General features: G+C 37.7%; 1 protein-coding gene across 1 annotated transcript; it reads right to left on the reverse strand.

The window, feature by feature from the left end:
* Positions 1–19: 19 nt before the first annotated feature.
* On the reverse strand, positions 20–24,938 carry LOC102688921 (probable acyl-CoA dehydrogenase 6). The gene is made up of 9 exons (XM_006636163.3): positions 24,663–24,938; positions 17,441–17,561; positions 9,373–9,502; positions 9,039–9,145; positions 8,314–8,481; positions 7,763–7,936; positions 6,911–7,072; positions 6,402–6,552; positions 20–379 (listed from the first exon to the last, which is right to left on the reverse strand). The coding sequence occupies exons 1-9, from the start codon at positions 24,921–24,923 to the stop codon at positions 286–288; spliced, it is 1,368 nt and encodes a 455-aa protein (XP_006636226.2). The 5' UTR covers positions 24,924–24,938; the 3' UTR covers positions 20–285.
* Between the last annotated feature and the right edge of the window lie 1,168 nt (positions 24,939–26,106).

The raw sequence follows: 26,106 nt of genomic DNA on the forward strand, positions 1-26,106 counted from the left end.
ATGAATAATAAACAAAACCTTTGGGTTTAGAAGTTTATTGTATTAATATAAATGCAAGATAAGTGGACAAATTAAGGCACAGTTTAAACAATATTTTTCTAACTAATCTTTCTAACGAATCCCATTCCTTTCTTGATATTAAATATGAGTAAACATTACTGTCCGCTTATCAATGCATCTTAATTTTATTCTGTACATTTCTGCATTCATTATACAAAAGTACATTTTTTCTCAAAGGAGATCATTGGAGGTACTGTTAATGAAGGTAGTTTCTGCTGACCGAACTCATTTCTTGTTTGGAAGGGTGTCCATGTACTTGCATATAATGGACAGCATGACCTCATCTGCTCCGGCTCCTATAGACATCAGTCTGGCGTCTCTGCATGAAGCAGACAAATTCAATTATAACAGCAACTTTTTACTTACACAATTCTGCCAGTCAAGTCTGAAATGTACATTTGCTCTTTAAAACCTGAGAGGCTAAAAATGTACTCTGAATTTGTAGTTCTGAACAAAACTTAATACAACAGAGAATTCTAAAATTGTGGCTTTACAATGTTTGTCGTTCCATAATATGCCACACCACTAGGCGTCAGCAGTGTGCAACAAGGATGAAATCAAATTCATAAATTCGAACTGCAATGTTATCATTTCTGATCTTCTCATTTACAGAACGCTGTTCTATTCTTCCTCGCTTTGCCTGCTCTTTCCTGCAGTCCGAAGCCACTTCAAAGGAGCAGGTAACTATAGCTGTAGGAGTTCTCTATCTGAAATAATCAAATCTACTCCACATCATTTACATCTTCACAAAAAGGACAGAAGCACTGCAGAGCACAAATCACGGTGGCACAAAACTCATTTTTCAACTTTCTGCTGCACTGAATGAAAAATTGGACTGTATGTATACAAATAATACACTTCCATATTTCTTGAAACTCGGCAGAAATGTAATGAACAGACTCTTGTCTACAAAAATGCTTTATGAAAAATGTCATTTTCTCTCGGTACATCAATAACTGTTATCGCAAGCATGTGATTTCCCCAGAAAGTGTATTCCACCCGTTCTCTGAAATGGGAGCCTGGGTAGAGTATTTTTTTATAGGAAATACATTTCTTATATAATCATATAGGTTAGAAGATTGTGTTTTAGGGACAATTCAGCATACAATCTTAAAAAAAGATGACTTTAAAAGTGAAATAAAATACACATGATATGAACAAAGGAAAACTCAAACTTGTGCCACTGTCATTCCTGAGCAGTCTGGAATGTGATCAGTGCTGTATCATGAAGACATAATGCATTTCCATCACCCATATCCCATTCTTGATATTTCATTTCAAAATCCTGTAACCTATGTAATCATATTTAATATTCCATGCATTAGGTTAGGGATTCCCAATCCCGATCCTGCAGGTCCTCACATCTGTATTTTTTTCATTCCAGCTCAGCTTAATTACTAATTGAAGTCTATAATTTAAGCTAGTTAAGTTTTTTTTTCTACACAGACATTTGGCGTTTTATTTTATGAATAGTGTAAAAGGTGACCTTTAACATGCTTAAAAGCAGAAAGCAACCAAACAGCTGAATCAAAACCTATTAAGTTAATTAAGGGTTCAATTGCATAATTAAGAGCTATTCTGGAACAAAAACCAGCAGGTGTGGAGGTGTACACCTCCACAATCAAACTAATAACGAAGGATTATTGTATATGATCTGAATTGTTCCTCGAAACCTGCTTGGAATGTGAAATGATGGAAATTAATTTAAAAAATGTTCCTATAAACAACAAAACCTCACCTTAATACAGCACAGAATGGTTCCTAGGTATGACCACAATACAATTCCTGGTTAATCATTCAAGTAATGTGCTTAAAGTCATTAGCTGAAGCATGAACTATAGCTAGGAAAACAATAACACTCCTCTCTTTATTACAGTGCAGTCCTGACATCATTGCAGTCGTAAGCAAATGCATAAACATTAGGTCCTATCCTGTACTCTATGCACTTAACACACACAAGCCAATACTAGATAAAAGTGAAAATCTGCTTGTTAAATAAAAAAACATGTAGGAAGTACTACAATTAAAACTCCTATAGAGAGAGATTACTCTAATTTAAAGGAATATTACTGCAAACAGAAAAAGAGTATTTTGTAGACTATTATTAAGCCTGGATCAACTAACAGTGAACGATGAGTAAAAAGGCACTGGTAGCAGGGCTCCTCTGTGGTCTCACATATTCATGCAAGGGTCCTCCTAAAAGACTGCAAATAGACTACTGCTCACTGCTCAAATAGTGCAGTTTTCTGGAATAGCTGTTCCTGCAACAGTGGAGGCATGGTAACAGTAAATGTATAGTGATGTGTTGCTTTTATAGGGCTGGGAGTACACTTTGCATATGCATGACAATGTTCCACAATACCTGTGTGCCACTGTGTATCTTGCACACCTGTTCCCAATTCAGGAGCCCTGCCAAAATCTTTCTCCACACCAAAACATTCCCTATATAATTGATAAAAAGGATTTGACTTAAGGATTTATTGAATGAGTTTCCTAAAGATGTCACTGCATTTTTCTGCCTCTTTGTCCATCATGTGCAACACTGTAAGGAGCAGAACAGAATCTGAATGAACTGCTGCTGAGTAAGAACATATGAATGCGTCATATTTTCGACAATATATGAAGTAGGGATTGTGCTTTGGTCACATTCTTCAAACAGGAATTGTTTTTTTTCCCTCTTCTTTGCACAGGATGACCCCTGATGAATCAAAGTGCAGTGCAGTGAACCAGGAATCTCCTGCTAACACAGCCCCTGGACCACCTCAGTAAAATAGTACTGACCTTAACAAAGGAAATGAGTAAAAACTAATCACTGCACATGCCAATACTAATACTGATTTTTGCACTTTTAAGTTAGTTTTCTGGTGTTGTGCAGAGTAGCATGAGTTTACTCATGCTCAGCAGTTAACAAACATGAGATTACAGCAGTGGTGTGCTAACTACAGTAGATTAACAGGATGCTGAAGCCCTCTGACAACCCCAATTGCAGCCACAATTATTTGTTTAGAAAGAAATACACATTAAACACAAAGACAATAAACTTGTGTTTAATATACTTGGAATAAGTGGCTCAAATGGCTTTCTCTCATCTGTCTGTCCATCCATTTTCTAACTGCTTTATCTAGTATACTACAGGGCCATTGGAGGACTGGAGCCTATCCAGCTCCTCTTATCTGTAACCTTTTTGAAGAACATTTACTTAATGAAGCCTGGGCAACAATATGTTGTGGAAATGCTTTGATGGTAGAAATAGGGGAGTTACAAGCACTTGACACTTCTCCAGTGAGGTTGCTATCCGCGAGCTATGTTTGTTCTTTTTTTAAGCTTGCTATTAAAGGGAAAGGGAATGTTCTGTGTAGACTGGACAACATACTGACAACAGAAACAAAGATCAGCGCCAGAGAAGCTCTGTCCTAACACGGGACTGCCCTTTTCTACAGCTGGCTGACGATGCCTTCATCCACTGCACAAACATAAAGGAGATCCTCTTCAAATCTGTTCTGAGCAGAGCAAGCAGCTGGCAAACCTCTCTCCTGTGAAGCAATGTCAAATTCCAACGGGCCTCTGAGCAATAAAATAAAACAAATGGCTTCAGCTAATGTAGGGGCAAAAAGACCTTTTCAAAATGCTCTGCGCACCCTGGTCTGTTTCACTGGCAACTTCCCAGTCCTCAGTTGTGCAAGATTGTTAAGGACAGAAAGGCAGAAGAATTGTGAGATGTCAGCAATGAGGAGATTAACTCTAATTGCAATCCGAGTGTCGGCTGCACAGCCACGTTTAGATGAGCCGAGATATCAGAGAAATGCCAAAACCTGCACCCATTCCGCAACATCAACATCATCCTATTCACCTCCTCTGCTGGCAAAAGCCCCACTTCTGACCCCTCCACCTCCTGTTGTCAACATATTTCTTCTCTGGCATATTCCCGATGCTTCATCTTGAGCAACAGCTGCAAAATCCACCCATTTCTTACCAACTATTCTAGACATCTAGAGCAGGTCCTATTATAAGTGCAAGAGGAGGAATTATGATGTAATCTTCAAATATTAGGCATCAGCATACTGTAGGAGCCATGATTATTTATTTATCAGAAATGACATTTCCTAATTTTACTTACACAATTAAAGCATAATGAACATTAAAAATTAATATACAACTACATCAAAAGGCATTTGATTGAACAAGTGCTACAATATCCACATGATGTACTCTTCACAAAGTGGTAGCTTATTTCGCAAAACCTACAATTCTTTATTAGCTCACTCTCAAAACATAGCAATAGACCGACACTGACACTGACACTGGACCATAACAGATCCCTGTGGTACACCAGTGCTTGTATATCTGCCCAATTAAATGTTGTGCTTCTTAACATGACATGTTGTTTTCAGATTGCTAACCAGCTCTTGATTCACATACATCCATTATCTTGGAACTATGGCTTGGCTTTAAATCTGAAAATCAACCTTTTATATGACATCACAACATATGCTTTAGTTTTATGTACTATCCTTCTTGCTTTTTGGAGTACTCTAGAAAGTTCAACAAGACCTTAATTTTTTTAGTCCACATTGGCTATCGTCTAAAATCTCACTGTTTTATACATATTCTTGCCATTTAGTTCTAATTTTCATTTTCAAATCTTTACCTACAGCGAAAGTTAGTGATATAGTTTCCTGATGCAGTTCTGTGCTCCCCTTACTAAATTTGTGCTTGATCTTTAATGTTCCAGTCTGTGGATTAAGATATGGAATTAAAATATCCTTGCTAGGGGGTCTATGAATAGCACTCTTCATTTCCAGGAGTATGAAACAGCATCAGGAATTGGTGGTGTATTGGCTTCTAGCCATTCCAGCCCCAGATGAAGCTCCTTCTGTAACACGGAGCTTTTTATTGACATTCTCTAATCTACAAACCTGTTGAAAAATCAATTTAAGATCTTTGCCTTATTTTGTTGTTCTCCATCAATATCAATATAACTGATTCCTAATAGGTTGTAAGGTATTTAACAGTTTATTTACTGTTACAGTAAAAGAAGAAATGTTTTGCATCACTTTTTTATCTCAAATGAAATATGCTTTTCTCCCTCTTGGCAATTCTAATGTCTGTAATATATTTTCAACGCCTGAAGCTCTTTTACAGTCTCTGAAATTTCAGGCCCTTCTGCACAGTCTGTAAAGTGCTCCCTTCTGTTCAATTTTTTCTCAATATCTCCATTAAACTATTTGGGTCATACCTCCCTAGACATTTACTTTATTATTTTAAGGATACATTTGTTTTGGGCCTTTAGCATGATGTTTTTGAAGTATGACCATCCTTCAGTTGATTCTGTATCCATCTGCTCACACTTCGCTGCCTAATTCCTCCAAAGCCTGCTTTTCCAAACTTATGAGTCATCTTTTTTTAATGTTTTAGAGATTGAAAGTAAGTATACATCAAAAGATACTCTATTATGGCTGCTAATTCCCAGAGGTCATAATTCTACTTTCATCATCAATCTGCTGTGTTTCATCATATCCTTCATCATTTATCAAAGAATCAGAAACTAATCAACATACCAACACACACAAATGAAGGGAGGCTATTTTGCCCATCTAGACTGTTAAGTAGTTAGAAGCTAACCGATCCTAGCATCTCATCGAGTTGTTTCTTGAAAGAAGTCAGGGAATTGGCTTCTACAACATAACCGATTAGCTTCTTCTTTACTCCCACAAACCACTGGATAAAGAAATGCCTCCCGTTCTCAATATTAAACACACTACCATAGTTTCCTCTTGTGACCTCTGGTTATTGTTTCACTGTTCATTCTGAAGATGCCCTTCGGAGGGCTGGTTTGTCAGTGCCCTTGGCTGTTTTGAAAAGTTGTATCAAATTCCCACATATGGTTATCATTTCAAAACTAAAAAGGTTAAGTTCCTTCAGCCTGTGAGTGTAGGACATTCCCTTAAGTCCCAGAATGTATCTCGCCGCTCTTCTCTGGAGTGATTACAGAGCAGGAATATCTTTGCTATAATGTAAAAATGAAAACTGTATGCCATATTCTAAAAGAGGCCTTACTAGTGCATCATACAATTGTAAAATAACCTTCCTGATTTAAATTTTACTCTTCGCTGTTTGCCTTTTTAATCTACCCCACATTATCTAGGAGAGTCTGAATTCAGCTCTCCATCAGCTTTTACTTTTGTCTTCTTTCATGCCTTGATTTAATTCTCTTTCACTATAAAGTTAAGAAGACATCAAATCAGTAGTGTTTTCAATGCTGTGGGAGTCAGATTAATCCATCATAGTCTGCCCAGCACTACATTATAGCACCATCTGTAAAGTTCTACCTAATAACATACCTGTAAAATCTGCTGACCAAAACATCATTGGTGTATCCCATTCCCCCCCAGAACTGCAGGCAACTGTCGCTCAGAGTACGAGCCAAACGACCTCCTTTGAGTTTTGCCATAGATGCCAGTTTGGTGACATCATTGCCCTTCACATAAAGATCTGGAAGAGTAAGAACAGAGACAAAGTAAGAAATAATTTGCCACCATTTAGTTAATCCAAGGCAAAAACCATTACCAGTAAATCAGGTACCACGCTCTAAGAACAAAAATGCACACTACACAGAAAGTCTTTTTTTTTTTTTGAGAATCACAAAATTATTAATGTGTCAAAGTGAGCCATTTCAGGATGACATCATTTTGCTGTTGGTCATCAGTTTCTACGATGAAATAAGCCAACAAAATCCAAGAACAGGTGTTTGCAGTTTCCCAAGGAAATGCTCAGGGTAACAGCTGGAAACCGGACAGCCAGCCTTGAATGAGCTTCTTGGAAACAGCCATGTGGTCTGCACTGTCCCCACCTGTCGCACGGTAGAGCAGAGAGCGCAGCAGCTCCACCTCCGTCTGCAGCTCCGCCAAGCGGAAATGGACTGTCTGGTGGTGCAGGACGGGCTGGCCGAAAATCTTGCGCTGCTTGGTGTATTCGATGGTTTCCTGAATGACATTCTGCATTGAAGTCAAAACTCAAAAGAAAACACACACACACGAGAAAACGGGTGAAAAATTTTAGTCCAGCAAAATGCATACCCTGAACAATTTGTCAGAATTTGCTATACTAAATTTGTGTGCTGAAGACCAGGCTATTGCTGACTTAATACAGAGATGTAGAATGTACAGTACATTATATTGTAAAATGTTGCGTTTCTTTTTTCCATCAGTATATATCAGGCTGTTCAAATAAATAAGACAATTCCTTATCAGCCATGACTCCACAGGCGATGAGTGTTCTCTGACAAAATTATTATTTCTTAGATAAAGGAAAGCATACACATTTGTTGCATATTAATGGAAATATTACTAGTTTCACATGGCTTATGTGACTAAGCATTAACTGGAAAACAACACATGGTGTTGTTCTGTAGAAATGCCTACTCTGAATGCCCCTGCAGTTATTTATTTTGAGCAAAAAAATAGATCTCAGTCAGTCAGCAGACAGATTTCTGTATATTGTGAAAAATACTATAACTTAATGGTTCCATGTCTTGTATCCTGTCCACAGAAATGACAGCATTCCAGACCCCCTGATTCATCAATGATGACCACAAGGGAATCTTAAACGAGTCAAATACACGGGAAGAGTAGCTATTCACTTGACTAAATTACTACTCAGAGCTCTTCACTCCCACGGCTGGATCGACGTTGACGTAGCTTACTGTTGGCCACTCCCCACATTCGCTCCTCCTGGAACTGGAGCATCTGATATGTGAACCCCATCCCTTCCTCCCCAATGAGGTACTTGCAAGGAACGCAGACATCCTCAAAAAAGACCTCAGCTGTGTCTGACGACTTCATTCCAATTTTCTCGATTTTTCTAGCTATGTGAACCCCTTTGTGGGAAACAAAAGAATGCATGAGTAAAATGTGAAACGCCTACAACCCTCCTGATTTTTTCCTTCAGGAAAACTGTGCACTCCATAATAAATGAATAACATTGGCATCTTGCCTAGAGGGGAAATCTGGCCCTTTTACAGTTCTGCCTTTCATTATGAAATGTTTCCTAACATGGCTTTAAATGTACATTAAAGCTTGGAAAATTAGGTGCCTTAGAAAGGAGCCTTACTGGATTTTTTCATGAAACAAATCTAAAATGAGAAGTTTTTCTGAATCATTAAAAATACGTGTTATGATAAAATCATGCATAACAGAACTAAATAAACAGACAAATCAGTGCTTTACGGCGGTAAGACGATGCATTCCTTCTCACCAGGCAATTTCATTGGCAGACAGATCAGGGACTTGTTTCTGTGGGGTGGCCCATCACTGGTGTTTGCCAGAAGACACATCCAGTCAGCTTGTGTCCCATTTGTAGTCCACATCTTGCTGCCATTTATTATATAGTCATCACCCTTCCTCACAGCTTTAGTCTTGATGCCTGAACAGATTTGAAATGCATCTTCATGCTCATTGTGCATTTGTAAAGACACAAAGCCAGTTCAAAACTGAGTCATGCATACAGTCCAGACTTTTCTAAGTGTTTCACACTCCTTTAGGTTCTTTATTTAAAAACATGTTATGTTTTTTCATCAATTTATTTGGCCATTCCTTTTATCCAAAGCAAGCTGCAGACTTTATAACTAGTTATAATATTCTGCACGTAAACACAGTTTGTTAGATAGAACAAATGTCCTCCTATTGTTTGAAACCTTTCACATGATGCCCAGCACATCTTCCCATGCAACACAATGCTTTATCTTCAAACTGCCAGGCATCTGTAATGCAAATACTGAACCAAAACACTCTAGATGCTCTTATGACTCATTATATATCCCAGGAAATATTTCCAGATAACATGCGCTTAATGAACTTGATGCACAAAAAAGGCAACATCACCGATGTAGAAATAGGAGAATAAAAAGCTCTTGTTATGAGCCACTCAGGCTTGCAGCATATTGAAACTAAATGATCTGAAAATTATTCATCAAAACTTACTTGCAACATCCGAGCCAGCACCGGCTTCACTCACACCAAGGCAAACCACTTTATCTCCCATTATAGTTGGCGTGAGAAACTCCTTTTTCAGCTCCGCAGAGCCAAATCTTAAAGGTAAAATATTCCATAAGAGAGATTGCCATTTATTGCAAGAACCTGTTTGTTGTCAAACAGCATTTGAACCAGGTAAAATTCAGCCACAACTTTGATTCAATACACAGCTGCAAAATGCTTAAACCTTTGAATTCAACCATTCACTCAAGACTGGATTCCGGTACGTTGTCTTGCAGGAATAATAGATAAAAGCATCTTTGACTTGTCACATTGCCTATACCTTGCCAGTGCTGGTGTTGCCATGTCAGACTGAACTCCTATAGCCATGGGGATCCCTCCACAACGAATATTTCCCAGCTCCTCAGCCACCGCAACGCTGTAGCTGAAGTCCAGGCCCAGTCCTCCATACTCTGTGCGTGAAAAAAGAGTTTTACTGGAAAAAAACGTTTAAAAATATTTAAAAAATACACTTCTGCAGCATTCTTTACTAGAATAAAAAATACAGCCTAGATACCATATTGCACTCTTTCCCATGCTTAACTGCTCAATTGGTCACAAATGTTCCGTTTCATATAACATCAGTTCAGCACGGATGGAATTTAATATGAACATAGGGACCAAGCTTTCTTTACACATTTGTTTTTTTTTTGTTTTTTTTTTCCATCCCTTCAGCCCATCTTTAGGAATTTCAAAAGTGTCCATTCCAAACTGGCCAATTTAGAAACTTGCCTCGGTCAAAGTTATTTACAGTATTTTTCTCATGTTCAAAAACTGAGCTTGCGATTCTATTCTATTACTTTACTTAAGAAAGATCCTTGAGGTGCTTTACATCAAAAAACACTCTTAATACACAAGTTCCACCTTCAGATGTTAAAGAAGTAAGATTTGTTGTCTGCAGATGTCTCGGACATCTCTTCACAGAGAAATGATTACAACATGTGTCACAATGAAAATGAAGCAGAGGATCCAATAAACTTTTGCTCTAACTTTAAGCATCTTAAATATCTCTCTTCATTCACAGAAATTGCTCAATAATTAAAACTGGGGAAAAAAAAACAATACGCTCTTTATTCAAGCACATCTATTTAAATAGCACAGTAAATGCACTCTAAGAGTACTTAAAATGGGAAACGTATGGTTAGACCACTAAAGCAATACAGTGGTTCAGATTTAAGGATAATTTCTAGCCTGAAGAAACAAGAGCAACGAGTCTCAATTGTTAATTATGTTTTATTAAAGCAAGCTAAAGTTATTAAATCATTAAGCTAATGGATGCTTTCATAATAGGTCAAAAAGGACAAATTCCGCAATGATAATGTTATTTTAACATATTTGAAAAGGTATTGCCTTTTTATAAAAAAAGCACATTTTATATCATTTTCCCCATTTATTACTGAATCCGTTATTTCATTCATGAAAGGACACACTAAAATATCACAAAGAAATTGGCTCAGGGATAATTGGCTCTCTTCAGAAAGCCTGGAAGGTGGACTTCAATATACGAGATGCGTCAGAAGAAAATTATCACTTTATTTATGCATGGATGTTCCCGGAAAAATAAAAGCATATGGATTTTGCATAGCGAGTAAATGTTTTTGGCATCATTTTGACTAAGTGATACTTAATGACTGCAATCAGCTTGAGAGACTTTGACTGTTGCATAAGCACTAAGTCACCTAATTAATGAGAGCATTGATTGGGCTCAGGTTATGAGTTACGATTTAACTTGTTGAATATCAAGCCTGATTAAAATCAATACAGCAAAACAGAGAAAGGAACCATTGTCCCCAGATTATCCAGAGAACAAGACGTCTGTGCCATCAGTACAGAGGCCGGGCATACAAGACTTTGCAGTCAAACACGATCTGTGAATGATGAGCTGCGATCTGGGTGACGATGAGTTACAACGCCTAGACTGATACAGCATGTTGCTCCAGCTCCGTGATTGCTTCCACACTGCCAGTTCCACTGCACTGAGAAATTCCATGTCGTGACAAGCTGTGCCCAGCTATGTGGCCCTACAGTGATGAAGTCTCTCTACCCTTTCTGTGGGCTCACGCTGACGTGACAGCAGGACCAGCAGGCCAACCCACATCCTCGTGCTGCTCATGTCACAATGGCTTTCTTCTGTGATCAGAATGTGACTGGATGCACTTGCCCCACTTGACAGACTTGAGTCTCTTGGAATATTTTTGGGATAAACTAGGCTGACATGGTATAAGGGACTCAGAGACCAGTAAATTATCCATGCTTATTCTGCTTATTATTAAGAGGTATGGGACAGAATGCAACCTGATACAAAGCATGCATCACAGATGTACAGACTGCACTCATTGCAATAGAAGTCACACACACACACAACTACAGTAGCCTGTAACTTTCACAAGAGAGTCCTTCTTGATTAAAACTGTCTATGGGATTTTTTAAATAAACAAAATTACAGTAATTGACTCATGTCATGTTTGTTAAATAAGAGGTCAGTGAGAAGCTGTTAAAAAACTATGTTCATTTCATGATAATAATTGCATGAATTTGTTTACTGCATGGAAGTAGCAAGCTTCTTTTGATGCTTAATATACATTTAGGTCTTTATAACATAACACAACTCTTTCCTATACCTCTTTCCTATATATTTGACAGCTCTATTGCTAAAACCTCCATATGTAATTCCCAGCATTTTATAAAACATATTCAGAGCTGTGTTAAGAACTTCATTTAATGACCGCAAAAGTCAATTAAAGGAATAAGCATACAAGCAAAGAATTCATTTTTTAAATAGTGGCCTTACCAGTACAGTTATAATTATTTATTTATTTACATTATTATCTTTTTTATTTCATTAAGTTCAATAAATTTCTTGAGTACGACATCATAAAAAGCTCTGCAGCACAATGGTGACACACACACACGCACAAGATGACATCGTGAAAGAGAGCGCATCGTGAAAGAGAGCAATCGTACCTTACGCGCAGTGCAAACAAGGGTCAAAATGATATGCCATGCTACTTTTACCTTTTAGGAAAAAAAAAGTCTAGAACTATAAATTGGTCATAAGATATGGTCAGATAGGTTCATTAAAGCAAACAAGACAATCTGAGGTCAAAGATGACATCAGTGCTACATGGAAACAAGTAGCTGCAGAGATAAACCAGAAGGAACAGAAATGGAACATTCCAACAGTGAGCACAAAGGCAGGTCACGCTGTAACTGAGAGGAAACACAGGGTGATGGTCAGGCCTTAAGAAAACATCTGCACAAACACAAAGGGAAACAAGTGCAGGGAAAGATCAACATCTGCTTCAGAGATGGCCAACCCTGGTCCTAAAGAGCCGCCATCCAGCACTTTAATAGGTCAGCCCTAGTCATCAATCCATAAAGACCTGGAACAACTGCATATTTATGATCAATAATTTAACAGCTGGATTATTTATATCCTTATTGTTTAGCTCAGGTCCTGGAAGGAAAGGATCCTATCTTGGCAAGCAGTGGGTGCAAGGTGGGACATCTCGGAAGGCCACCCCATCGCAGGGCAGACAGACACAAACACACATACACGCACACCAGGACCAGTTTTCTCAGAACCTATTTCGCCTACCAGGATGTTTTTGGGTCCGTCATAAATCTGAAGTAAAATACAGAAAAGGGAGAGTGCTTTTCTTCTCCTGTCAGCATCTTGTCTGTTCTACCCACAACACAGTGTACATGTACTATAAGTGTACAAACCCCCACCGACTTTTCAAATACAAAAGTTTAAACCTTAGATGACAGTTATCGCTGGCTTGATGACCTCAATAGTGCATCAACTTTGTGATCGGGGTATTACAACTACAAAGAAGCACTTAAGACTTTCTCTCTTTTTTTTGGTGCAAAGGCATAAGTAATACAGTTTTAAGCTGCTTTTTTAAAAGCCTCCATAGAAAATCTCATTTTCAGAAAATACAGTGCTAATATCATATACATAATTTATAACCCTCTTTAAAATCTAATCATTTTGTGTTGAAATTAATTCTTCATAATGTAATCATTAACGGTTTATGGAAATGTAATGCATTTGATACAGATGATTATAAGTAATCAAGGTAAATTGGAAGGAAAACTGTTCTAAAAAAACTCACATTCGCAAACTTTAAGATACTGTAATTATGAGTGATGGCATTCCACAAATACAAGAGAACATAGTTCTCTCATAAATTACTTCCTGTTTCTTTTCTATCATAGTAGGTTCCTAGCTTCGTTTCAACTGTTAATACAATGATACTGTATCTTAGAAAATGATAAAACCTGAAATGAAATATGAAATTATGCTTGAGCATATGAAAGACACAGTTCTGGACAACTGTAGGTCACAATGAAAGTTCAGGACGAAGACAAAAGACCATTTTTGACCAATCCAAGCTCACAGGAGTATATGAGTATGGACCCTCCATGTGATTCTCTCCTGGCAATGCTCACTCTCTCCACTGCCACCCTTTCCCAACATTCAACACCCTGAAGTCCATCACCATCCTCTGCACCACCACAGCTGCCGTCCTCAGAACCACAACACTCTCTCTGCGTTCATTCATCACGCCCAGCTCCATCACCTTCACCCTCTTCTGACACTCATCACAACTAACCTCAAACTACCTCCTTCACACAGCCAGGTTATAAGCACACCTTATCCAAGGATAGAAAGAATAACTCCTTTATCACAATTGCGCTGTTGGGGTTTGACTGTATCTTCAGAAGTATTTCATCACATTCTTTATCTACAGTTGGGTAAAACGTCATCTTTCTTCCGAGTCTGTGTGTAGCACTATAGAACCGTCAAGTTTCAGTGGATTATAGACCATATGATGTTGCTTCCATCCCTCTTCCAACCACTTCATCCAAGACAGGGTAATGGGGCTGCCACAGGCCATCTTTGCAGGTAATGAACGCAAGGCAGGATACACCCTGGACAGGACACCAGTCCATGTCAGGGCACACACTGACACAAATGCACACACTCACACCAGGGCGAACTTTACAGAAGCCAATTCACCTCCCAGTACATCTTTTGACCCAGTACGTAACCTACCAGTGTGTCCAGGGCCCGGCAGCAATGCTAACCAAAATGCCACCTTATGCTCTTACATAGTATCGTTTTAGAAAATATTTTAATATTCATCAGCTCCCTTTTGGAAAATGAATCAATGCTACGATCGTCGAATCACAAATTGAATCCCTGCTGTGACTTGCTTTTTGAGCTAAATGAATATCATATTAAAAAACAAGCAATTCAGTGTTAACAAATAATAAACTACTGCTTGTTCGCTACAACAATATACAAGTGTACAGACACTCCACTGAGCAAGCAGAAGTAAAGAGGCAGCTCAAATGTAATTTAATACCCTTAATTGCTACCAGAGAAATCCACTTAATTACTGCAAAAATAATGTGATTCATCAGAAAAAAAAAATAAAGTGGGGAAAATGCTTAGTTTCACAATGCAGTACAAAAAAATGTTCTTCATTTAAAATTTAAATGAATTAATATGTTCACTCAGCGGTGTAATTACTTTTAAATCAGCTGCATTATTTTCAGGTGATACAATACAATGATAATTTATTTAATTCTGTTCTTTCAAAGATGAACACTGGTTTTAATATAGCTTGGTTAGCTATTGATTACTTTGAAGTTTGTTAAAACAATCTCAAGGGAAATAAAATGTATTTGCGTTCTGGCTATATATTTTAATTATATTTTTTTAATCTTTTTTGTGCATTCTAACAAGAGCTTGGTCATCTCACAAAACATGTGCTGAAAACATAGAATTGCCCTAGAGGGGAAATCCTTAGAAATAAGTTTTTTTTTATTAAGGCTATATATGCTTTAAAGTTGAACCAGTGTCATCACTTTAGTGTTTCTATGTTAAATGGGTACAAATATCAGTTGTTTGATCTTGTATTTGTTTCGAGTCTTCTAACAAATTTGCATGACCAGCAAGGAATTGGAGTAGGTTAACGCTGCACTGGAAAAGTCAAACAACAACAAGCAGAGATCCACTGTGATTTATCAGATCAGATCACTTTATTAGCCATATACAACTTCTTGCATTAGGAATTTGTCTTTTCGCAGACCCCATCTTGCTCTCCATGAGACACAAAGACGGGGAGAGAGAAGCTGGGGGTCAGAGTGCAGGTTCAGCCATTTATATGGCGCCCCTGGAGCAGTTGGGGTTAAGGGCCTCACTCAGGGTCCAGCGGAGTAGGATTCCTCTGCCGGCCACGGGATTTGAACCGGCAACCTTCCAGCTGCAGGTGCAAATCCTTAGCTACAGTGTCACCCTCCGCCCATTATCTGATTCCCATTGTCTCTTCAGATAACACAATTTATGTTTGGACTACTTTAGGCTTTTCAGCTTGAGCTCTGTTAAATGAGTGAACACAAATTCGGTGAATGGTCAAAAACTCCTTTTTTTCCATTAAGTCTTAACAGACAGCATAAACTCCATTAACACTGTATCACAATCCTTTGTGATTATACTGAGCAGACTCATACATTGTTGGCAAAATACAGCGCTTTGAATTGCCAGAGGAGTGTAAGGTAAATAAACAAGTTGGTATTTGGTTGACTAATAAGTCAATTTTCATGTCAAACCTTCCAAAGCGATATTCACCACCCTTAAAGGTCATTTCTGAAAAACGCTGAAATTTGGGTTGACAGAGGAAATTCTTACACAGCCAAACACAATGACAAATGAAGGAAGACAATTGCTTGCCAGCAGGGGTGAGAAATAACATGAACTGCATTGAACAAAGAGAGGTTCCAGTTAATAAAACGTGATGTTCCAAAAATATGATGTTAAGAAGAAAAAGAACCAAAAGGGTCAGTAAAGAACCTGAGAACTGCTTATGCTTGTATTGTCAATTTAATTAATCTTAATTTGAATAATGTTAATTTAGCTTTTTAGTTATTGTCTTCAAGGCTGTGAAATGGTGCTCCCTGCACACTGCTGCTTTCTCCCCAACTTCAAGAATAGACTCATTAAATAGTAATGAAATAGTAATTAGTTCAATTGTAATTAAATAGTAATGAATACAAGGCCACTATCGCCCTTGACCTGTACGTATTTTATTGTATAAATGAAACAAAGGCTTCTAGGAATAAAACTAACAAAAGCAGGGTTGGTTAAAACACATTCAGTTCAAACATCACTCAGTTCAAGTCCATCCATCTAAGATGTCAATGTATGTTGTCTGCATAATCATGTCCTAACACCAACACAAATGTTGTTCATTTTATTCTACTGCAATGGTATCATACACATCAAAAATTGAAAGTTAGTACCATGAAGTATTAAAATAACTAAGCATAGTACTGTTTTAAAAAAAAAACAACCGATGTCTTAGAAATAGGCACATTTGTGGAGAAAGGCATGCATTCTGTAGTGGATGGATACTTTTCCAGTTAAGTCCTGACTGCATCCAGCTCACGTTTTAAGAAGCTATAGAAATGATTAAGAACCAATGTTTCAAGCACACCAGCCTGCTCACAAACATACTACAGCAGAAATATTGAACCAGTCAGCGAAAAGGTTCCCCATGTTGGAAATGAATGACTCTTAAAAAACAACCGCATTGCGAAAAGTAATTTACTCTGACAATGCTGTTAAGGGCAGTTGTGAATGACGGGATTAACTATGGTTATTTTAGTAAATTTACACCTTCAGCAGCCCTGTCTGTCCCTTGGTATTATCCTGTGATCTGATAATACTCTTCTCACATAGTCAGCACTTACTAATGCACTGCTTGCTCTCGCCTGACCTCCAGATTTGAGATGCAGGTTTCCACAGCACAAACTCCTCAGTCCTGCTGTTCCTATACTTACTGCAAAAGCTATATTACTATCTCCTGCTGCAACACAAATACCTCCATTTTGTCCTAAAACGTCATAACTATACAGCATACATACTGTACATTTAGAAATAAACCTGCAAATGGTAGGTAAACTTACACTATGTTTTAGCTTAATTCATACATTACCTATATTTAATGGTAACATTTATTTTATACAACAAAGTCCACAGCCAGACTTTGTGCTTATTCCTCCATTTGGTTTGGTTTCTTGAATGTTACATCGATGCCATATTATAAATGTTCAAACCACTAAAGTTCTTAAATAAACTAATTAAACAGTTAACTGCATTAGCATTTTTTTATCATTCGGATACTACAAATTAGTGAGTGTTATGTAACTAAAAGAGTTTATTGATAGGAAAATTATAAAAATTACTTCAATCAAGGTGCATACTATAGAAGTTCAAGCACTCTAAGAGATTGAAAGCCAAAGTTATTATTTTATGATTTAATTATTTATTTCCATACCTGTTGGCTTGTTGACCCCCAGGAAACCAGCACTGCCAAGAATCTTAAACACCCTGTGGGCTGGGAATTGTCCTGCCTCTTCCCATTCATCAACAAAAGGGTTGATCTCTTTATCAATGATCTGTAACAGATAACGAAAACATCCAGACACAGGACAGTAAGACTCTTTCTAACATAAAATATCATAGTACTCCATAACAGTCAAAAACCTGGATTAGGTCGCATGAAACCTATACAATTTTACAGGTAAGAGCTTTATTCTATGCTGAAAGGGTGCTATTTTAAACTGGTGTCAAGAGCGTTTTTACTTTCACCTGTACAAACCGGCATTCCCATTTCATTACTATTGCTGACAGGGGTACAAAGTACAAAACATGTTGTGTTTCTTGCATCACTTTTACATTTAGAACAACAAGGATTTTTAGGAAATTGTGCGTGTGTGTGTGATAGGGAGAGAAGGGATTTGTTCATTTCCACTAAATGTTAGATTTATCTTGGCTCAGTAATTATTGACATACACTCTAAAGTTTGGACAAACTGGAAAATACCATTTGAGTACATCATCATTACAAAGGAAACAGTAAAATAGCAGATCTTTATTTCTAATGGCACAATTAGGAATTGCTGTTTATCATAGTGGTTCAATGAAGAACTGTCTAAAGGCTAATTTGGCTGCAAAAGAGAGCTGCCCCTGACTTGACACTGTTTCATCTCCTAAGACATGGGCTGGAGTGGACATTTTACTTTATTTTAAAATAAGGAACTGAAATACAAAGTAAACAGCAAAAGAAAATGATAAAAATATTTAAGTTAAAATGTAAATATCTAATAAAAGTTCTAGGAAGAACTAATGTTTGTAGGGCTCTGCTATTACTCTACTACAACTGAGTAATAAATTCTCCATATGTTTTAATGTCTGTTTCTTAAAGACATACATTTAGAAATTACTGGATCGAGGAAGAAATGATACAATTGGTTCAAGGATAAAACTTAGCTGTAGTAATCACCTCCTGAAGCAGGCAATGAAATTCTCCAGTCACATTATTAAGTTGATTTCAGTGACCTCTGCCAGTGTGCAATATTCTTGACCAAATACATTTTTCTCTACCCAGCATACTCGAATGTTTGTACAGTAATTGCTACTGGGCATGGTTCAAGCATAAAAGCAGGTGTGAGTGGGGAGACATTGTCATTCCTGGTGTTTAATCTACCACACAGTAGTCAAATTCCACTTGACGTTTCACAGCTGGTCATTTTAAGAACATGTGCTATCTGGAGCCAGAGGTCGAATCGGTTTGAGATTACCAGCAGGGTTCAGGTCTGCAGTGCTAAACAATTAGTGGTGAAAGGAAACACAAAGGAGAAAAGCTAGACATTATATACCCAAAAATAATAATAATAAACTTTATTTTATATAGCGCCTTTAAAGGTGGCTTCTCAAAGCGCTTTACAGGATGACAATAACAATAAAAAAGAAGAATACACAAGATAAGACACAATTACAATATACAATTTCAACAATAACAATAGAGGAGACCGTGGATGGTGGTACTAAGAAGAGCAGAGGGGTGAAGAATGGAACCAGTTAAGTAAAGGCTTTTCTGAAGAAGAAGGTTTTGAGTCTGGATTTGAAGGAGTTTAGAGAAGGTGACTCTCTGATATCCTTGGGGAGAGAGTTCCAGAGCTTGGGGGCATAACAGGAGAAGGCCCTGTCGCCCATACAATGTAGACGGGCTTGGGGGACAGTAAGGAGGGCAGAATTTGAAGAGCGGAGGTTGCGAGGTGGGGAGTAGGGCGATAAAAGTTCGGACAGGTACTGAGGTGCCAAGCCATGCAGAGCCTTATAGGTGAGCATGAGGATTTTAAAGATTAGAAACAGTAGCACAAATCCTAAAAAAGGAGTCCTGCCCTGTACCCTATGCGCCCAGGACAGATCCTGGGTTGCCACAGGAAAAGAGAATTTTAATTTACTTTTAAAGAAGCACGAGGTACACGATGAGTTAAACTGCAAAACAACAGCCTCTTCGATCCTTAGCTCATTCCATGCCACCAGTATAAAAACATTCGGCAACATTTTGGAAATACTGCAATCCAAATTATGATTTAAGGTGCAACTGATGTATTTAATTTAAGCTTAAAGCATTAACAACATTAATGTTAGTTTCAATCCAAAAGCTAACAATCTTTCACATTCTGACACTTTTAATGGCCATGACATTCAACAGACCTTTCATGAGTGGGTACATGAGTTTGGCCTTAGTCACTGAAAATACTTATTGGTTCACTGGAACAATGCGAACATTAGTACCATCCATAATCATAACTGTTAACAAAAAACACCTCAAAATAAAATGAAAGTTGTCTGAAGCTATTTAAAAAATATCAATAGTATTCCCTGCTCGTTTGGCACTTACAATCTCATTTTATTTTTAATAAACTGTTAACTATATCAATAATGAAAAGTGTAGTAAAGCAAAATGTTACTATTAGAAGAAATACGATCTATTGCCTGCTGTCCAATTTACCAACGGTAGTCAGAAAAACACTTATGTTTTCAATTGTAACCATTAACCTAGGAAAATTAAGACTTTTGACCAACAAACCACGCAAAGAATAATGGAACTGAGAGTTTTAAACATTTTCCAAATGGCAAATAAGTGCTTTGAGACTTTAACTGATGTAACTGACTCCAGTAGATAGTGAATTCAGCAACTGAACACCCCCCTAGTTCTTCCATTCACAAGTATCTGAAGACCATGTGAAACTCCATCTCCCTGTTGCACTGAGAGAAACACTCTGGGATTAGACAGACATTACTTGCTAAAATATCAAATCTAATACCACAATTCCCACAGCTGCCAGAACCAGAATAGCTCCCAGTTTTACTGGGCGAGGGGGAAGGTACCCCAATGGAGCTGGCGGCTCAGTGTGTGATCTCCTGTCACAGCCTGAGGAACAGCAACTTCACCTCTCAAATAATAACACAGTACGTCTCCTGTAGTGTCTGTAAATGTCTACTTATATGTTCACACCGTAAATGTCTGTAAAAATCTTGTTAACCGTTACCACTTGGGCAAAACCGGTAATCCATCAGTCATGCCATTGAGGTTATTTGAATACTTTGAATACCTCCCCCCTCACTACATGAAAACAGCTTAAGTTCAGAGCTTGTACAGGATTCAAATCAAGGAAAGAGCTCTCCAATAAATTCATTCTCCAGAAGTAACACACAGGCCTACATCATAAATGTGCTCCACTCTGAAAGAAAATCTGGCAGCACCCGTCTGTAAATACAAGTATAATACCCCCCCAGCTTCAAGCCTCATTGAGTGACAAATCAGGAAAGTAAACAGCTTCTCATTTACACAGGTTTCAGGAGTAACAGGCCAGCATTCCTCAGTGTTCGAGAGCATTAGGTGGTGCTATACTGGATATTCTCTGCAGATTAAGAAATTCCATGACTGAAAAAGGAAGGGAGGTTCAATGAATCAAGAACAGAACAAGGAAGCAGATTTAATTAGGCTGCTACGCTATTTCAATGTGACAGCCTGGAGAAAATCTTTGCTTTTACTTAACATCAGAACAGCTGCAAGCATCAATGTTCGTCTAACTATGAAGATAAAGGGAAAATAAAAAATGTAAAAAAAAATTACACTGATCAACATCAACACCAAAACAACCAATAGAAAATAATCTGAGATAAAACATAAATATAATAATAAATAAAGATTTGGAAATAAAAATATGAATTCTGTAGTGTACTCTATCCAACCTTCAGAGTGCTTTTTATCTTTGCCTTCCGATATCTTCTGTTCATGTCTTGACCCAGCTCACCAGAAAGCAAAGTGCTGACTTGTGCAACCGAAGGAGTTAAGCACCATAAATATAAAGCTTCACAACACAGCAAATACAGTGTAAGGCTGAACGATAAATTATAATTTCAAATTTACTGAATTGATACTTCTGATACTTATTTGTCAGGTCTGTGCGCACATGTTGTCACTGAGACGATATTGTATCAACTTTCAAAACATATTCATATTAGAAAGAACTAATGCCTTTCTTTTTTGTTCTCAGCAAAGCCACAACAATACCCAGGATTTAACAGAACTGACTTCACTGTTGTGTGTGATAGTCTATTAATAAAAAGTATTCTGAGGTTTTCTTATATAATCATGTTTATATTTATATTAACATGTAACATGTAATAATGTTTTTTTACAGTTATTATATGAAGTGAAACCCCTATGCCCTCCAGCCTAAGAAACTCTTCAGAAGTCAGGATCGTGAAAAGTCAAAAGTTAATTTTTATTTCAGATTTCATAGATTCAGAGTGTTATTCTCTGCTCATAAATAGCTCAGTATCCTATGATGTAAGTTCCCCGTAGAAGTTTTTAGCTTCTACTGATCTGATTTTTGTATTTGTAGCGCAGTTTTTTTCGGACTTTCCCATTGCCTTAAGTATGGGACTTCAAAGTCAGGCACTACACTTATTCCATTTTAACTGCAGTTCAAAACAAATTCAAGGCTATAAGTCGAAGAAAGCAGCTGGCTTGTAGAAATTCACAAACTATGTAAAGACAGTCACTGAGAACCACAGCACCAGAGAAAGCTCAGAAATATGCAGGTTGGATTGAGGTGTGGGCCATCCAAAACCTCCTTATAAAAAAAAGCAGTGTATGTATTATGAAAGGTAAACATTCTACATAATCCAATGAATAAATGCAACATATTTTAATGGTGTATAATTGCTAAGAACAAAAATGAAGCTGTATTCACTTTTCGTGCAGCTTGTTTTTCTCTAGATAGTTACATTTCTGGCCTATACAGTGGCACAGTGGATAGCATTTCTGCCTCACCCTGGATGCAGCTCTGGACCTCGGATTGCTGTCTGTTTGGGTTTCCTCCCACAATCCAAAGACATGCTGGTAGGTTAATGGGCTTCTGGGAAAACTGGCCCTGGTGTGAGTGTGTGTACAGTACAGTATGTGTGTCTGTGTGTGATGTGCAATAGACCTGCTTCACGTTCAAGGTGTATCCTGCAGCTGCGCCTGCTGCTGCTGGGATAGACTAAACCTCTGCTAGAAGTGGTTAGAAAATGGATGGGTTACTGTACTGTTTTTTTTTTCCCAAGTTCAGTGTGTATTCACTTTAATCTGTGTCATTGTTAAAACACTGCCTGAGGGTTCTGAGCTTCAGTGAGCTCTGCAATAGTTTTATAATTACATAAAACGTGCCCTGAAGTGGATTTCCTTACTCCGATTTTACTCTATAGAATTTTTTCTGGTAGTTGGCTTTCACTTTCCTCAAGGTATTGATAGGCATTATCTATTCACGCTTTTGCATGATGGCCAGATCTTTTGCTAACATGGCCTATCTTATTTCTTCTTCTCTTCCTCTTCACAGCCAGAAGGAACCAATAAGAACTTATTCTTGAAACATTATTATTTATAGTGAACATTTTTTTTCCCCATGAATTAATCCAATGTCGCTTGGAACTAGTAGTGCATGGAAATATTTAGGCTCCCCCTGCACTGTAGTTTAAAAGATGATGTTTTCTGCATTAAGGGCACCTCTCTCCTCCACTTTACAACAGATAATGTTCCATTTCACTGTTAATGTGGAAAGGAGGTTTTCATTTTTAGCACCTGAAACTGGAAAGCAGAAGATGACAAATGTGTCTTTAATGATGTAGGTTCTTTAGTTTGGATCTGCTCTAGGCTTTTGTACATAATATAGATACGTAAAACTGGAAAACCTCAATTGTATGTTTAACTTCACAAATCCCTTCACCTGCTGTTGGATTATGGAAAGGGAATTTTATCTAATAAAACCCAAAATGGCTTAAAGGGCAAGTCTGAAAGAAGCCTGTTTTTTTTTTATTAATTCCTGTATGCATTACCATTTATTCACAATATTTATTTCAATATCTGAATAAAGCACATGTAAAGCAGACTCTTGTCTGTTTTTCTGTAACACCAGCCACCACTGTAAATTCCTTTAATCCCCTAAAGATTCTGTTCATTTTCTAGTCGGTATGGAGTGAATTACCAAAAACAAACGTCGTCGCTATAATTACAAAACAGTCTTTAAATTAACTGGACACAAGAACAAGACTTATTGCACCGAAGAAACCGCATTTTTCTTCCAATCTTTGGAAACAGAGTATCTTGATGACAATGTAATGCAAATACTGGTCATGACAACCACGCTACAGGTGTCGCAAGGAGACGCTGGTTAAGACATTCAAAATCTTAACGAAGGACTTCATTGTAGGAATCGTGTCCTACGTGATGTCGTTTTAGAGTCTGAACTGTCAGATCGCTAATTAAAAACTGATCGTTTACGCGTTAAGTACGGTGTACTGTACTCAATTCAGAATGTAACACGACATTATAAAAAAGATGAAAGGAAACAGATCGACGAGTGCAAACTCCTAAAGAATTAAAAGTCTGTACATAAAGGCTCTAGGAATTCATTAATATGATCTATTGTAGTCAAGGAATTACTGTAAGAACACGCTATTTAAACTTAGTGTCCGTTTTGCGAATCTACACAACAACAGTTATTATTATTATTATTATTATTATTATTATTATTATTATTATTATTATTAGGAACAATAGGTTTATTCCACGCTGAAAAAAATAAGAAAGAAAACAACATTTCGGCCGTGGACCCTTCTTCAGGTGTGATAATAATTATATTATATTCGAATAACAATAATAATAATTATATTTATTATTCGAAAGTGCTGAGATGACAGCATTACTCAAAACTGCCGAAATAACAGCTGGTTTATTATAAGGTGAACTGCGGCTGCGCTTCAAAGGCGGAAGGAGCTGCTGCTCCGTCCCAGCATTGCCTTGTGTGTTTAAAATCTCAAGTCCATGAATATTAAGAATATTAAGAATAAAGAAGAATATAGAGAGAGAAGCTCAAATACAGCGATGTCGCGTCATGGCCATCACGTGACTCTGGGGTCCGTGTTTTGCTGCAGCTGTAAACTGAGAGAAGGGCAAAACTATGAGTCACCTTTCACCCAGTAAACACGATACTTGCATTTGGGAACTTGTTTTGCTACTATCTTTCGAACAGATTACACCAAAATACAGGTTCAGGACCTAAACTGGAATTGACATGGACCAAAACAAAAACCAAAAAAAAAAGAGTCAAACTTGGGTCGTGCAGTAGATGACTGCGGCGCTGGTGAATCTCGTACCTTTCTCAGAGACTCCTTCAAGGCGAAATGCTCCTCAGTAAATATCAAATGATTAGACTCTTCGCATGCAGAACTTGCTTTGTGTATATGAGAGCCATTTTCCGAGTATGCCCTTCCACGGAGGACCGACGGAGCTGGCTGAAACTGGCGGAGCTGACGGGTGAAATTCAATCGCTGAACGCCTTTGCACACAAACATTGTGGCCGCAGCTTCCGAGATCAGCACATGCGCTTTTGGAAACGAGCGGAGGGTCACAGACATTGTGGGAATGTGGGGCAGTAGGTACAGTACGAAGGTTTTCAATTTGAGCAATTGAGCAATTCCTTATTGATGCGACGAGAAGTCCTTAAATTGACGAATCCGTCTAAATTTAAAAAAAAACACATTCCTGAATGAAAACTATTGAACCTCTTGAATGAAACGATCAGTGAAAACCATTTAGCGCATCTCAAAAAGAGTTCAGTGGTAATATAATGTACAAATTTGGAATCCACACGTTAATCCTCCAGACATGCGTACAACACGGAGTAGTTACAGGGACTCTACACTGCTATGGCGTTAAAACTTTGAGATGCCACGCTTCGGAGACGGCGTGGTCAAAACCCACTATGAACCAAGTCAGCACGGCTGCTCTCCAGGGGTGGCAGCTCATTCCACATCATCAACAGATTCTACTGTACATCACGGATTCATCTTCAGGGACCGGTCAAGTCCACCAGTGTTTGGTTTGCTCATAGTATCCTCGACTCTATCGAATCCTTACGCTGCAATATGAACCAGGAATCCCTTCTCCATAAAAAAAAATGCATTTATGTTCTTGACAGTAATCCCTCCCATGTACAGTATGGTTTAAAATGCACATTACATAAACGACATCAAGGGTAATTACAATTGGGCACCTTACTCATGACATTTAACGTGGACAAGTGCTGAATGTTCCACGCAGGTAGCAAAAACATATTCTATGCAGTACATATAAAATGGAAAAGACAGAGCTCGGGTGAAAAATTAAGGATTTCCATAAGAAAACAAACAATGATAAAATATACTGTATAGTTAAAAGTGTACATTTCAAGTCAAGGGATGTTGTGCTAAAACAGTACAATGCATTGATGGGACTTTATTTAGAATAGAACCTATTACATTTTTAGAACTTAATTTTTTACCTGTAAAGTGCTTTGAGAGGAGTGTCCAGAAAAAACACTATATAAGGAATTATTTTTTGTATTATTATTATTATTATTATTATTATTATTATTATTATTACATCATATTCAATTTTTCGTCACTGTGCTTCAAAAAGTATATTGCTCCTGTAGAATCATAGCAATTCAGTTATGTCGCATTTATGCCTCATCTTTAAAGGGGTATATGAAAAGACAAATTCCTAATGCAAGGAAATGTATGTCTAATAAAGTGATCTTATCTATCTTATCTTATTTAA

Source organism: Lepisosteus oculatus, chromosome 10, assembly GCF_040954835.1.
Source record: "Lepisosteus oculatus isolate fLepOcu1 chromosome 10, fLepOcu1.hap2, whole genome shotgun sequence".
Lineage (NCBI taxonomy): Eukaryota > Metazoa > Chordata > Actinopteri > Semionotiformes > Lepisosteidae > Lepisosteus > Lepisosteus oculatus.